This window comes from Capronia coronata (assembly GCF_000585585.1).
Source record: "Capronia coronata CBS 617.96 chromosome Unknown acBCG-supercont1.4, whole genome shotgun sequence".
Taxonomy (NCBI): Eukaryota; Fungi; Ascomycota; class Eurotiomycetes; order Chaetothyriales; family Herpotrichiellaceae; genus Capronia; species Capronia coronata.
Window position 1 is genome coordinate 956,688 of NW_006912896.1, and position 14,558 is coordinate 971,245.

The 14,558-nt window shown below is 52.0% G+C and overlaps 7 protein-coding genes across 7 annotated transcripts; 3 read left to right on the plus strand and 4 right to left on the minus strand.

The window, feature by feature from the left end:
• Window positions 1-67: 67 nt before the first annotated feature.
• On the minus strand, window positions 68-1,851 carry A1O1_04905 (uncharacterized protein; the record flags this gene model as incomplete). Its single annotated transcript, XM_007725794.1, has 5 exons — window positions 68-434; window positions 522-1,140; window positions 1,236-1,409; window positions 1,475-1,689; window positions 1,790-1,851. 5 exons carry the CDS (start codon window positions 1,849-1,851, stop codon window positions 68-70), a joined length of 1,437 nt encoding a protein of 478 aa, XP_007723984.1.
• An 846-nt stretch (window positions 1,852-2,697) lies between these two features.
• Window positions 2,698-4,171, plus strand: A1O1_04906 (uncharacterized protein; the record flags this gene model as incomplete). The annotated part of the gene is made up of 2 exons (XM_007725795.1): window positions 2,698-4,028; window positions 4,099-4,171. The coding sequence occupies 2 exons, from the start codon at window positions 2,698-2,700 to the stop codon at window positions 4,169-4,171; spliced, it is 1,404 nt and encodes a 467-aa protein (XP_007723985.1).
• A 1,965-nt stretch (window positions 4,172-6,136) lies between these two features.
• On the plus strand, window positions 6,137-6,816 carry A1O1_04907 (uncharacterized protein; the record flags this gene model as incomplete). The annotated part of the gene is made up of 2 exons (XM_007725796.1): window positions 6,137-6,379; window positions 6,538-6,816. 2 exons carry the CDS (start codon window positions 6,137-6,139, stop codon window positions 6,814-6,816), a joined length of 522 nt encoding a protein of 173 aa, XP_007723986.1.
• Window positions 6,817-7,211: 395 nt separating this feature from the next.
• Window positions 7,212-8,369, minus strand: A1O1_04908 (uncharacterized protein; the record flags this gene model as incomplete). Its single annotated transcript, XM_007725797.1, has 2 exons — window positions 7,212-8,159; window positions 8,298-8,369. The coding sequence occupies 2 exons, from the start codon at window positions 8,367-8,369 to the stop codon at window positions 7,212-7,214; spliced, it is 1,020 nt and encodes a 339-aa protein (XP_007723987.1).
• Window positions 8,370-9,748: 1,379 nt separating this feature from the next.
• On the minus strand, window positions 9,749-10,709 carry A1O1_04909 (uncharacterized protein; the record flags this gene model as incomplete). Its single annotated transcript, XM_007725798.1, has 3 exons — window positions 9,749-9,944; window positions 10,014-10,246; window positions 10,329-10,709. The coding sequence occupies 3 exons, from the start codon at window positions 10,707-10,709 to the stop codon at window positions 9,749-9,751; spliced, it is 810 nt and encodes a 269-aa protein (XP_007723988.1).
• A 915-nt stretch (window positions 10,710-11,624) lies between these two features.
• A1O1_04910 (uncharacterized protein) lies at window positions 11,625-12,622 on the minus strand (the record flags this gene model as incomplete). The annotated part of the gene is made up of 2 exons (XM_007725799.1): window positions 11,625-12,529; window positions 12,577-12,622. 2 exons carry the CDS (start codon window positions 12,620-12,622, stop codon window positions 11,625-11,627), a joined length of 951 nt encoding a protein of 316 aa, XP_007723989.1.
• Window positions 12,623-12,931: 309 nt separating this feature from the next.
• On the plus strand, window positions 12,932-13,911 carry A1O1_04911 (40S ribosomal protein S0; the record flags this gene model as incomplete). Its single annotated transcript, XM_007725800.1, has 2 exons — window positions 12,932-13,104; window positions 13,206-13,911. 2 exons carry the CDS (start codon window positions 12,932-12,934, stop codon window positions 13,909-13,911), a joined length of 879 nt encoding a protein of 292 aa, XP_007723990.1.
• Between the last annotated feature and the right edge of the window lie 647 nt (window positions 13,912-14,558).

Here is a 14,558-nt window from a genome sequence, read left to right on the forward strand (position 1 = left end):
CAATCTGGCACCAAGGTGGGAAAGGGACACGTCCTCAGGTGGTCCAAATACCAGATACCTAAAGATACTAGGCCATGCTCTTGTCAGGAATCACAGTCTCCTTTCCATCCACACTGCCGCCATCCGCGGCAGCTCTTCCTTCCAGCCGGGCATCGTCTTGGACATGCTTTGGCACAATGACCGTGTCCTCGTGGAAATAGTTCGTATCACTGACGTAGAAGATGGTGACCACGTACAGAAAGACAATTCCAACGAAGTAACATGCAAACTGAAAAGACAGCTGAGTGATGTACGTCCCTCCGTTGCCGTCGATGATAAAACTGAACATCATGCCCAGCGCGGTCGTTCCTCGGAAGCACGACGCTCGACGTGCGAGGCGCTCTGGATCGTTGGTTAACGTACAGATCACGTACTGTGTTGCTATTTGGTAGATGCTGCATTCAGATGGTGTCAGTAAGAACGCGACAACTGTCGACATCGTTGGGCGGTTGGAAGTTGGAACAAAACTCGGGCTGGCTTACCTGTACACACTTCCGTAGATGACATAGATGACAAACGCTCCGGCGAATTCAGAGTCAGTCCAATCGACAGACGGTCCAGCTTCACTGCGATGGAGGTGGTGTTCGGCAAGCCATGCAGCCTCAGCGGCACAAATGCCAAGGGTGACCGCGCTCATCACAGAGATGCCAATCAGAGCCCTTGTCTTCCGTCGTCCGAAACGAGGGTTGTCGAGGATGTAAGTCATGGCCATACTAGCCGGCAACTGGATGAAGTTGAACATTACGTTATTGAGGGAGCGAGTGCGGAGATTGAAGTAGTAGCCGTTGAGAGAGCTCTGGAGGGCCAAGGCCATCTCAGCGACGAAGATGGCCGGCAGCAGCATCATGAACTTGAAGTCTCTGATCATCTCGAGAATCCCGGCCAGCTCGCTTTTCAATGTTGGGTTCTTGAATATGGCAATTTTGGTGCCGTCGCTGCGCACCACCTTGGCCGGTCGCACAAGCAGTGTCAGAGCCAGAACCATGGCAAGGACCTGGATGACGACAAAGACGATGTACACTGGAGTTGGCGCGCCAGCATCCTGCCGCGAGCTGTGCATGTTGATGCCCAGGGCCACCAGAGCCGCGATGGTCGAGCCACCTATTACCGCGTGGGTTGTCAATAACGAATATCAAGAACCATTCCAACAGTGCTATATAGATGAATCAAGACGCGGCTGGGGCAGAACTGCTCACCTTCACACATGCACCATTGTATCGTCACAAATAAAGCTTTGTCCTTCTCTTCGGCATACGAATACGCGATTGCACCGGCAGAAGCCCAGAGAAGTGCAGCCGATACTCCTTCAATGCCTCCACCCATATATGCCAGCCAGGAGTTGCCGCTTCGGTCGAAGTACCAGAGACCACCTGCCACCCAGCATGCTCTGTTAGACAGATGAGGACGGCGAGCAATATCATGTGCCACAACTCACCGGTGTATAGACTGTAGCCTATCGACCCAAGAAATACAGTGTAGTTGGGACCGATCAGATTCATCACAGACCCGGCAAACCATCCGGTCACGAAGAAGACACCATACAGGATGGCATTCACGTTCGCAGCCACCGTCTGAGACGACGGTTTCCCTCCACCGGCCCCGAGACCTGTCAGAGCCAGGTAGATGCCAGGGAGACATAGGAGCATCAAACTAGATCAACCATGTTAGTCCTCGAGGTGAGAATACGGCGTACATTATGCATTCATGCATATTGCTGCTGCAGAGAGAGGGTGGCATAGAACAGGCTTACCCGGCGATCAGATTCTGGATGAAGGGGTGATTCAGGCGCAAGTCTGCTCTCTTGAGCCCCATTTTGACGCAGGTTGTAACTTGTTAGATATTGTGTAGAAATATAGCAGTCTTCTTGCGAGTCAGATGATCGTGTCGACACAGCGGCAGGCAATGCCTCCTCCTGGGGGTGAACATGGAACAAGTAGCCCTTATATACACGACTTACCGATTAACCAAGTAGCACGCCGACAGTGCTATGGTATCGGAAGGCATGAGGGCATCAAATCATCATGTCTCTCTCCATTACCACCATCAAGCGACAAAGGTAAGCGACCATGTTGATCTACGTCTCCATTTCGGCACTGTATCAGCCAACTATGCAAAAACGGGTCAGATGCAATTCAAGATGACAGGTAAGATATGCGGAGAAAGGCGACCAGAAACTACAAAGACTTGGAGAAGAAGAGGTCGTGCAGAGCATTTTGGGGAGCTGTTGCTACGGAGTACACGTTAGTCTGTCGGCACTGTATCTCTCGGTCTCAGACTAAATAAAGTGGGCATCGGGACTGTATCTATAGCCAATTACGGCACGGTTACGGTTATCAAGGGGCCCGCCCTCATGTGCCCCTCCGTATCCGGCTCGCGACGCAAAATACACCGAGAAAGGCTGTGGGGGAAATCCAGTGCAAATTGCAATTGAGAAATGCTTCGTTGGCCGAAGATGGATTTGGGAGTGGCCAGTAGTCACCGCTGATCGCAGTGGAGTGGTTTGATCCGCTACTAAGAGGGTGGAAGAGGTACACACTACACAGTCCATTATGCGACTTAGGTTCTACCGACAATATAAAGGAAAGTGGCAGGTACGTTTTTCATTTTATCTATAACCATCATGTGTATACCTGGTACATAAGCAAGAGGGCGAAGACAATGAATTCAATACGTTCACCCTTTCCAGTCTTCCACAGCACACTGCTGGCATTGTCGAGAAATGCTTGCAGACGTGCCGTCCGAAGACAATGCCGTCAAAACGTCCTTCAAGTCCGATCGTTTACAGCGAACCCACGACTCGCCGCTGGCTCGACCCTGACCGTCAACCAGCAAAGACTGTGGGACACTCTGCACCACACAGCACAATGGGGCGCAACCCCCGAAGGAGGTGTGCGCCGCCTGACTCTCACACAAGAAGACAAGGCCGTGCGCGACTGGTTCGTTGACACGGTGCAGCAGTACGGGGCGAAGGTCAAGATCGATGAGATGGGCAACCTCTTCGCCGTCCGACCGGGCCAAAATAATAGCCTTGCTCCCATCGGCATCGGATCCCATCTGGACACGCAGCCCGCGGGAGGGAGGTACGACGGCATTCTCGGGGTTCAAGCAGGAATCGAAATCCTGAAGGTGCTGCAAGAGAATGAGTATACCACGTACGCCCCCATCGCTGTGATCAATTGGACGAACGAAGAAGGCGCCCGATTCAACACCGGTATGCTATCCAGCGCCGTCTGGGCGGGCAAGGTGTCACTGGAAGACGCGTACAACCACACAGACTCGGACGGCTTGCGGTTAGAAGACGAGCTCAAGAACATCGGATACCTTGGGCCCATCAAGGCCAGTCACACCGTCAATCCGCTGTCGGCCCATTTCGAATACCATATCGAGCAAGGCCCTGTGCTGGAAGACGAGGGCAAATCCGTCGGTGTCGTGACTGGAGTCCAAGGAATGACTTGGCTCATGGTGACCGTGAACGGCCGATGTCAGCACTGTGGCACCACGCCGATTGATCGACGAGCCGACGCCCTCCTGGCGGCAGCGCAGATGATTTCACGCATCAATACCATCGCCTGGGAAAATAAGGGCTTGACCACTGTCGGAGTTATCAATTCCGAACCACAGTCCCCTGGCACGATCCCCGGAACGGTCACTTTCAGCGTCGACATCGAACACCTCTCCAACGACACTATGGACAAAATGGCCCAGATCGTCCAGGAAGCGTGTGCTTCAATTGCACAAAGTCAGGGCTGCACAGTCGACATCAAGCAGATCTGGAGGAGTGCTGCTGTCGAGTTCCACAAGGACTGTGTTGACGCTGTGCGGTCGTCGGCCATTGAGCTCGTAGGCAAGGACGGGTACAGAGAACTCCCAGCTGGGGCGGGCCACGACAGCGTGAATACTTCGTACACTTGTCCCACCTCAATGGTGTTTATTCCGTCAAAGGATGGTATCTCGCACCACCCAAGTGAATATTCGACTCCTGAACATTGGTGGGTGACCATTGTCTTGCAAACTCCTCCGATATCATATCGTATTGTGCTAACAAATGATTTTTGCCAGTGCACTTGGAACACAGGTGCTGTTAAATGCTGTACTGCGATACGACCAGCGTCTGAGGGCAAAGTCGAGCTGAGACCCAAAATTCAGACAAAGGGACTTCTGTTCAAGGTCAGGCTCGAGTATTGGTCACATCCTGCAAAAATCGGTGTCTCAAAAACCATATTAGTGACTCACGTACGTTCAGGAGCAATCCTTGGCCATGCGAATGCTGTCGCAACTCATTATGCAGCCCGCTGGCGACCGTATAGACTATGCAGATCGCTCGGTCGTAGTGAGTCAAGCTTGCTCATGCTGTTGACGGGGCCCACGGGGAATGAGCATCAATGGAGACAGCCATGATGCATGTCGCGGCAATTCCTCACACGGTTTCTCTTATATGGCGCTTACCTCGTTCCAATCGTGCTACACCTCTTTCTTGCTGCCACCCTGTGGCATGTCGACCCCTGTCGTTGGACTCTGGCCGAGTATTATGACTGTGTGACTCATAACACCCAACACCTCCTTCTCCATTGCCGGTTCAGTGTTGTCCACCGATTCAACGTCAGAAACATCAGCCTTGAACAAATATACGCGTGCTTCTCAGAGACGGTGATCCTCCGTCCTCGCTTCTAGATCTTCTGCAGCTCGTTTCCAAGAAGTCAGTAACCCGGCCTCTGTCCACGTCGCATAGACTTCCCAGGAAAGCTTTCAGAAAGGATGACCGCAGACAGGCTGCCGTGCAAAACACGTGCACGACAACTAGTAGAGGCTCTTTCCATTTCGCCAAAGCGATGGTAGACAGAATTGTGGCTGGGAGCACTGCTGCAATGCCAGGGCGGCTGGGGAAATAGCATGGTACAGCCTAGCCTAGACAATGGGTAGTTCGGGTCGTCACAAGTCGGGTTCCGCGCTCCGCCAAGTCAAAAGCATCGTTTGCTCCCGTGCCCGGGTAGCACGTTTCAAGCGATGAACGGGCGTCCACATTTCCCAGCAGAGGAAGGTATTCAAGAGCGTTCAGCCCTCCAGCCTCTTAATTAATTTCCGACATGCATATGATCTTTCCCCATCAGATCTCTGCTTCGTCCGTAGATGTGGGCACCCATGTCCGTAGTGAAGTAAAAAAAAACCAAATTCCGCATAAGATCGCGGTCATGCATAGGTTGACCTGGTTCATCGCTGTAGAACCCAGAAGTAACAGAAAGAATGCTGGGATGAATAGCCTTAGGTTGAGATTAGATCCGGAGAAGTTGTTGATGTAGGTGTCATAGATGTCCAGATAGGGACTAGCTTCCGTCTCCGCAGCCTAAACTTTAGCTGAGCTTATTTTATCTACAGAATTTACCATCAACTGTGGTACAAGCAACAACCATGCCACTCTGCCACCATATCTACCAAGGTAGGTAGGTATGTACCTACCTCAAGCGATGCTGTCAGGCAGCCCACCAGCAACATCAGTCACTTTAATTGAAAGTGGTAATGATCAAATGCCGTAGCTGCAAGGATATACCTGTCCACCCGTCCAGGGAGACGTATTCGGTAAGTCCTCTAACGCAGGAACAGCACACAGGAAAGGGAAGCATTCTTCCTGACTGGGAAGCTCGGACATGCTAGATCCTTGTCGTCTCCTTCGGCTTGCAGATCGACTCTTTCATTGTCCGGTAAAGTGATGAGGTTCAAATCTACTAGGGCTCTACATCACCATGTCAATGAAGGGTCATCCAGGTAAAACAATCATTGTTTTCCGGAGTTGAATCCTTCGCTGCAACCTGCACGCTATATACTATATATAAGGAACATGCCCAGAACATACATTCACTCTCAAAATGACAACGGCGTCTGTCAGCAAATTCAAGCTGCATACACAGTGAAGGAGCAGTTCACTTGCAAATTCACTTCGTACCTGTGAAGTCATATGTACGTCTGAGATTTGTTATCCTCCTAAACTATTTCTGTTTTTCAAAAATCTTCCAAACAATCTTTGAACAATACAGCTCTCAGAATCCGACCTCGAGTTCATCAACGTCACATTGCAGAACCAACCATCTGAACCCGCGTCAAGATGCATACCTCATTTCTGGTAACCGTGCTGGCCTTGGCCGCTAGTGTCATTGCCCAGCCTTGGAGCCACTGGCCCGGCAAACACACCTGCCTCAATGACACTGGAGTCGCATACCTTGTCCAAGGCTACACCTACCTTCTCGAGAAACCCGGCGGTCCTGACTTCAACGCTACTGCAAATGCAATCCTCTCTGACAAGTTCTTCGTCTTGTCCGATTCGATCAACTCTCTTTCCGGCAGACCTGTAAGTGCAACAAATTCTACATCCTGTAATGCAGCAGCTTGTCGTTCCTCCCGTCATGGCGGAGCTGGGAGCCTTGGACTCCTCTTTCGGGGCGCTGTTTAACCATTCCCATATACCCGTGGAATGTGATGATCTGACTAATCGTGGCGAAATTACAGCTCGGATCACCCGCCTACCCCAGCAAGCAAGGATTTATCGCCTCTCAGTCCCTGACTCCTCCGCTCCCGGTCGTGGCTACCCTCGGCACCTTCTACAACTGCGCCAGCGTCTCCTGGAGATGGAACGCCTCTGGCATCGGCAGCAATCAGTATGAAATCAAAGGGATCATCAACTTCGATGTCAACGTGACGACTCTTCAAATCGACGCTGTTTACTCGGAATTCAATACTGCCGCATTCCTACAAGACTTGGGCAGTCCTGAATGCCAGCAGAAGTAAGAAAGCCACAGCGGAGATGTCTATCCTCCAACTCAGGAAAGTCTCAACAACACTCCGGACGGGTCTGTTCTCCCAAAATCCATAGAACTAGACAGCAGTTGGACCGCGTTGCGCCACACAGTGGCTCATAGAATCAACAGCGGTATGGTGCGTTTACAAAATTCTCATAAAATACATCTGAATCAATTCTTTTGAGATTGTTTTCACCCTAGATCTTGAACTGTCGCCCATGGTGAAGGGAGGTGAGATAAGGGACTGGCAGTGAAGATAGAACTTGAAGCTGTAAGAAGTTGTGGTTGAACATGTATTTGATTGTCTGGCTATGTTTACCCTGCCACACCTTGGGACCACCACCGCTGTTGGATGTCCAACGACGGCAATACAGGTCTGACGGCTTAAAGGCGTCCAGCCTCCTCGCCATTCTCAGCAATGACGACCGCGACTTTCGTGCACTCATCCAGATCCTCCTTCGGCAAGCCCAGTAGGTCATTGTGCAAGCCTTTCCTGGCCTCATAATTGCCACATCCATCCGGATAAAAGTCCCTCGCATAAAGCAGTTTCGTAAACCCCTTGAACACATCGCCCGCCTTCATCTCCTCCACCCCCTCCTTGTACCGCTCCTCGACATCCTGGTACTTGATTGTCCAATCTTTCTCACTCGTCCCCGTGACGCGAAGAACACTGGCAAACATATCGCGCTGACTGACCAAGAACGACGAGACATAGACGAACCCATTCTTGAACTGGGAAAGCGTCGGGGCCTTGTCCGCTTCATCTTCGGGCAACACCTTCAGACTGAAGACGGCCGCCGCAGCACGCCCGCACTGTTGCCAAGTGCTGGTGTTGATCTTGGTGTTTCCGTCGTCGTAGAAAGTCACCTCCCGGCCCGGGATGTCGAACCCATAACGATACTTCAAGCCCCCGAGGCTGAATTCATACCAGAACCCAACGACCAGCGAAATGAAGCTGCTCTTTCCTAGACTGGTGATCAGGTTGCGCGCTTTCTCTCGGGGCTCGCCTATAAGCGATTCTTTCGCCAAATCTTTCATTGACGGGTCCAGGCCCCATTCGTTCGGCATGACCCACGGCACGCCGGCGTCGGCGGCGGCTTGGATCAGTTTCGCTTCCTGGTCGGGAGGTGCCATGACTGACATGGTGATGATGAGCGCGTCTTGGCCGCGCAGGGCGTCAACCAGCGATGACGGGTCATCGTAGCTGATGTGTTTGACTAGAATGTCGGCGGGCAATTTGCTGGTGCTTTCGGGCCGTGAGAGCGCTGTGACTTTGTGCTTTTTTGTCTTGAGCAGTTCATGCGCCACGAAGGCTCCGACGCGACCACCTGCCTGCAAACCAGAGAAGAGGGTCAGTAAGAGTCGGTGACGACAAAAAGTGGTCAAAGTCAGAGTTGCTGGTGTAGTGGTGGGGTCATGGAAATCGGATCATGCCAAGTTGGATTGCCATGTCAATTGACTGTCACTTACCCCAACGATGGCGATGTTTTCCACGTAGTTCTTGAAGCCTTGCGGCTGGTCCTTTGCATATTGCTGTGACATGATGGAACGTTTCGAAGTTTTTTGAAATTGGAAGGGAGATCGGATCCAAGTATGTTCTTGAACAGAAGGTCTGATCACAACTTGAATTGTGGTGGCTGCGTATCTGAAGTTAAGTCTGAAGAGCATGATGGTAAAACCCAGAAGGGAGACCAACTTGGGGACCTGCCATATTTATGTCTTCGATGAAGCTTAAAAGAACCTACCAGAAAGGCCCGCTCTGGGCGTCATTAGGTCCGAGGTCGTTTCATTACGACCGAGAATGCATCCAGCCTGTTGTCTCAATTGTCGCAAGTGTAGAAAGCTTTCAAAGTGTCTCCCTGATGCGATATCATTGCGAACGGAAAGGGAATAGCGCGGTCTGGGAATACGAAAATTGGTTAGCGTCGATCGGGGTGGGGAAACAGGGCTCCGGTTCCTCGGCGACTTGTAACGTTCAAGTTCGCAATACATCGGACAAAAAGGACAAAGAGTTGTTATGTCCGATCCCGAGTCTGGGAGGCTTTGCAGCTGGGGACCATCACGCGATCTGCGCTGGTGTCAACAGGAGAAGCCTGACGACACACACGGCCGCCGGAGGGACGCATGGACGTTTCTGTGTTGTGTGAGGTATGATGCCTGTATATCCGGTGTTGGCTTACCCAACTTGAATGCTTTCCCACACCGGGAGGTTCATATACCGAGGCCGAAGCTGTCACGTGAATGTCCATGCTGCTGAACTCGGAGTATCCCGCATCGCTCTTGATCTCCATCTGCGCTCTCTAGAGTGCTACTGTTTAGCGGAAGGTGTCCTGTCTACCCTAAGGGAGCTGGTCTTGTTACAATCATCTTCTTCCCCAATTCCGTGTATGCTCCGAGAAAGTGTGAGTTGTATGGTTACTATCGAGCATCAAGGCTCGGCCAGAGATTGGTGGGTGTAGGGAAGCGGAGGATGTTGCTGTGGAAGTGTGAATATCGCTTGCATGCGCGACTGTGGGACAAAATGAAGTGGGAGGCTGGACATATCTCCACTCAACCAAGTGTTATGACAACTGCAGCAGGATCGGAGGGAGACAACTATGAGCCTTGGGCTCTATCAGCCATTGAACCGTGCATGCACCGTCGCAGCAGGCTCTGTACGCCTTTTCTATCATGCCAGCACAGAAGGAAGAGGCATACCATGAGTGTGGAGCATTCAGAAGTGGGCATCCCTGGGCCTAGACGGTGTCTGCATCTTTGCCCACAGCAAGTCGACTTCACCTTACAGGAAATCGATCACGCACTGACTCACCCAGGACCACACCAGATGGAAAGTCCAGAGTCCTGGACACAAGCAGCGGCAGTTCTCCTTATTGGTCACTAAGGCGAGTTCTGATTTCCCGACTGTGATCGAAAACCTCTCTTCATTTCGCGATCAACCCTCCATCGACCACAATACTCGTCCCACAGACGAAGTCACTTGCTTTACTCGCCAGAAAGATGATCGCTCCACGGAAATCTTCAGGAAGTCCCCACCTCTCAGCTGGCGTCCTCCCAATGATATATCTGGTATACTCGGGATCATCTGTGTATACCTTTGTCATTGCAGTTTTGATGTATCTGTGTCGCGAACACGAAGTTAGTATCCTGTTACCACAGCTGATTAATACTCAAGGAGGTGAGTTTTACCCAGGACAGATGCAGTTGACATTGATTCCCTTCGAGGCCCACTCGTTGCTCATTGCCTTGGTCATCTGCAACACGCCGCCCTTAGTGCAGGCGTATGCGGCGATGTTGATGTTCGCGATAAACGAGATGATTGAGGCAATGTTGATGATTTTGCCCGGCCGTTTCAACTCAAGCAACTTCCGGCCCACCTCCTGGGCTGCCACGAAGGACGCCTTGAGATTGATTTGGAACACCTAAGATTCCAGAAAGTCAGTATTGACGGAGACTCTCTGTGATACATTGTCCGGTCGGTCAACACGCATGGGGGACTTGTACCGCGTCAATGTCCTCGTCCGTGAAATCCTCCACCTTGGATCGTCTATTGATGCCTGCACAGTTGAGCAGGATGTCGGGCACAATACCGCTGGCCCAGATCCTTGCGAAACAAGCCCTCAACCCTGCTGAATCTGCGACATCAGCCTCGAACACAGACAGCTTCCGTCCACAAGTCTGGACCCCTTCTTCCAACAACGATGCTCTTGGGTCATCTTTCATCTGTATCGAAACGATATCCGCCCCTGCTTCTGCCAGTGCAATGGCCATCGACAAACCCAATCCCCCAGTGCCGCCTGTGCAGATTGCTGTTTTGCCCTGGAGAGAGAACAACTCGGAGACTGAGGGCAGGGTACCTTCGCCCATCTGATTTGCCGACGCCATGTTGATCCTATACCTGATTGATGTCCAAAGGCTTGTGAAGGGAACATGTCCCTCTGAGCCTAGCCCTCGGCGTCAAGGTATGCACTGGGACTTGTGTATATCGGATCAATGTCCTGTAGCAACGAACATAACATTTAGTCGACGAAGGAGTTACCTCCACAAGTCCTTTGTCTCTCCACAACCGAGGTGTGAGTCTCCCTTCGCGGTTCACCAATGATTGTGGCCGCTCGGTTTCTTCAGCCTTTCCCCCGCAAAACCCATCGGTGTGGGCAAAGGTGGAGTACCATGGTTCCATGTACTCTCCTTCAACAGAAGTAAACGACTGATTTGCCCTTCGCGATCACTGTGTGGTCTTGGGCAATCCCAGCTCTCTTTGCATCACCCCGCTCCTAGCTATATCGCTGGCAGCAGCGAGGATTACTGTGTCCTGCTGGGACGACCTGCGTGTCAAGATATACAGCTTCACTGGAACGCCATTATTGAGACTGACTGGGGACCAGTCCTTGTTCTTGTCCTTGTCCTGCGGCAGGTCAGCACACTCATTTTGCCGACTGCCACTGTGAGACTCGGCTAGTCGGACTGTGAACGACACAACCAATCTTAAGTTTTGTTCGCAACTGGCAATCTCATAGTCTGGGTAATCAAGCTCTTCGCAAAAGTCCTAGCCCAGGGCATATCAGAGCAATGGAGAAGGTGCTTGGAATCATCCTCTTGAGGTTTGATTTGCTATACGGGTATTCTCTCGTATCGCAGGAAGTCATGCAAATCACCAGACCTGCAATTACTCGCGAGACGGCGAGAGGTCAGCTGAAGGTAAAGCCAGAAGACATGTATGACAAACCCAATGACGCGATCATGGAAACTGAAAACGGTTCAAGGCGTGATTGTACAAAACTTCCTGTTCAGACCGATACATTACAAGCTAATCTCCCCCTTCCACATGGCATCGTTGAGTCCAAGCTTGTCCATGATGTTCTGCCACCTCGCTCCACCTCTATCCCGGCGTCTCAAGTACGCCATCAACTTCTGTCTCTTGTGTACCATAAGCCTCAGGTTGCGCTTGTTACTTTTATCTTTCTTGTGCAAGTTGTCCGCAAGAACGTTGATTTTCGTCGTCAGGATGGCAATTTGCACTTCTGGCGATCCAGTATCTTGTCCTATCCGTTTTGGAATCTCGACTGCAGCGTTCTCAGCGCTCGAAGACGGCGATGGGGCCCGTTTGCTCAGTAGTCTCGGTGGTAGGAGCTTGTCTGTGTTGTGACGCCCGAACTCCCCTATACACCTCTGCACGTTCGCCCGGGTCCGGTCTTTGCTGCTCCCGCTCTCCAATGATGTAATGGCCAGCAGAGCCTTTGTGGCGTTCTCGTGGGAGTCAGCATGCTCTTTAATCCTTTCCGCGAGGTTGTCGTTGGCCCCGGGAAGCTGGTTCGACTCAGGGAGAGGCTCAGTCAGCCATCTGGAGTATTCCAACGTTTGTTTGAGTTCTTCTTGTTTTAACAAGTAATTCAGGTATGATTCTTTGACCGTCTCTAGCGAAGCAGGTGAATGTAAAGATTCGATGAAAGGCGTCGGTCGTGACCGGACCGGATCGCCCAGTGCCAGTTTTCGTTCCGCATTCAATACTTTCTGTCGGGCTAGATTGGCAGCCTTGCGTTGTCGAGCTTGAGCCAACCGGTATGGGTCAATATGTCGTCGTGCTTTGCGCTTTCTAGAAGAGGCCTTAGCCTCCAGCGCGGGCGTCGTCGAAAATAGACATGTCGAGCATTTTGTAAAGGCTTGACTGCGGACTGCAGATGGCAAGCTTTGGAGGAGGCCGGTCACTGCATCGGGGTCAGCCACATTGTTTGGAAGAACAGAATACACATACAGTTGAATACACTGCTCCCCACCGCTGAGGATGCGCGCGGAGGCATTGTTGATGATGTGTGATAGAAAAGTGTCCGGTCGTGCTCCTGATCGCAGCTTTCTCATTGCGACGGGTCCCGACTAACTCTGGTCTTCGCGGAAAAGTAGCTCCGATCCCGAGACAACGCTAACCCAAAATAAATCTCCGCATGAGCAAAATCTTGGCATGCCCTAACTTCCACTTTCGAGTCGGCCTATGAATCGATCGTCTATAGTACAACTGCTCTTCAACCTCAATCCTTCTTCGCTTCGTCCACGCTCGCTCTCACTTCCACAACTCGCCCTCGACCTCACATTACTTTCCTCCGGTCGCAAACATGGCGAGCCCAGCAAACCTCCCTCCTATTTTCAACCCCACGTCCCAGGACATTGAGATGCTCCTGGCGGCACAATGTCACTTGGGATCCAAGAACCTGCAGGTTCACATGGAACCGTACCTGTGGAAGACTCGCCCTGATGGTATCAATGTGATTAACATCGCTAAGACCTGGTACGAGATTCTCCACAGATTTGTCGCTCATATTCCTGGCAAGACGGCCGGCGACTGCAAGGAGGCGTTCAAGAACAACTGTACTAACTTTGCTGGCGCAGGGAGAAAATTGTCCTCGCAGCCCGTATCATTGTCGCAATTGACAACCCGGCCGACATCTGTGTCATTTCTGCCCGTCCCTATGGCCAGCGTGCAGTCCTGAAGTTCGCCGCCCACACCGGAGCCGTTGCCATTGCCGGTCGTTTCACCCCCGGTAACTTCACCAACTACATCACCCGCTCTTTCAAGGAGCCACGCCTGATCATTGTCACCGACCCTCGCACCGATGCTCAAGCCATCAAGGAAGCCTCATATGTCAACATCCCCGTCATCGCCCTCTGCGATACCGACTCTCCTACGGAATTCGTTGACGTTGCCATCCCAACCAACAACAAGGGTCGACACGCCATTGGTTTGATTTGGTGGTTGTTGGCTCGTGAGGTCCTCCGTCTGCGAGGGACTCTTGCCAACCGTGAGATCGACTGGGACGTTGTGGTTGATCTGTACTTCTACCGCGATCCTGAGGCTGAGGAACAGAAGGAGGAAGAGAAGCTGCCAGGTGCGGACGAGGCTGGACCGGGTGCCGTCGACCGTGGATTCACGGACAACGCGGACTGGGCTGGAGAGCCAGCTGCTGCTCCAGGCATCGAGGGCGCTCCTCAAGCTGACGCAACCTGGAACGAGCCGGCTACTGGGGGAGATTGGGCTCAGGAAGCTACTGCTGCTGCCCCTGCCGCCCCTGCCGCCCCTGCTGCCAGTGGTTGGTAAGAGCTGAATGGACGGTCAACGCGCAAACAAATGGTCACTGCTCTGCCAATCATCTTGCAACCTCTCGCGCCAGGAAAGACACACCGTTTTCAGCACATTCTCCAAAGAATGGGAATGTCCAAAAAATGTCAAAAGCTACAATCGTGCCATCAACCCCTGCCATTCCATTCCTGACGCCTATCCACAGGGCCAAAAGTCGATGGCACTCATGAGGGAAAGATACTCGACTGGGATCAGTTACTTTTCTCGGGAGAGGGAAAGCCCTGTGCTGGAGATGAAGGGATGTACTTAACCGTTGCCCAGCCCTGTGGATGATGATTCTGCTACTATTAGCGCGTGAAATGAGCTTTACGAGCATCGGTTGGGAAACGGCTCAGATAGAGTAATCGAAATGACGGAATCGTCAATCGGCTCTTGGCCTAGATCTTTTTTCGATCTGTTAAATCGTGACATCTGCCTCGGTGATGTGGAGTTTATACCTCTACCTTTGTTGAACAGCTTGTAGCAGCCCGTGTCATCTCGCAGCCTTGACTGGGTGCAGTCTGGTGGCACGTTGTACCTGCAACGGCCTCAATCAGCGCCCCGAACATCCCTATAGACGCCGCTCGGCACCATCCCCTGCGTCCAGACTTCGTTTCCCCGTCATT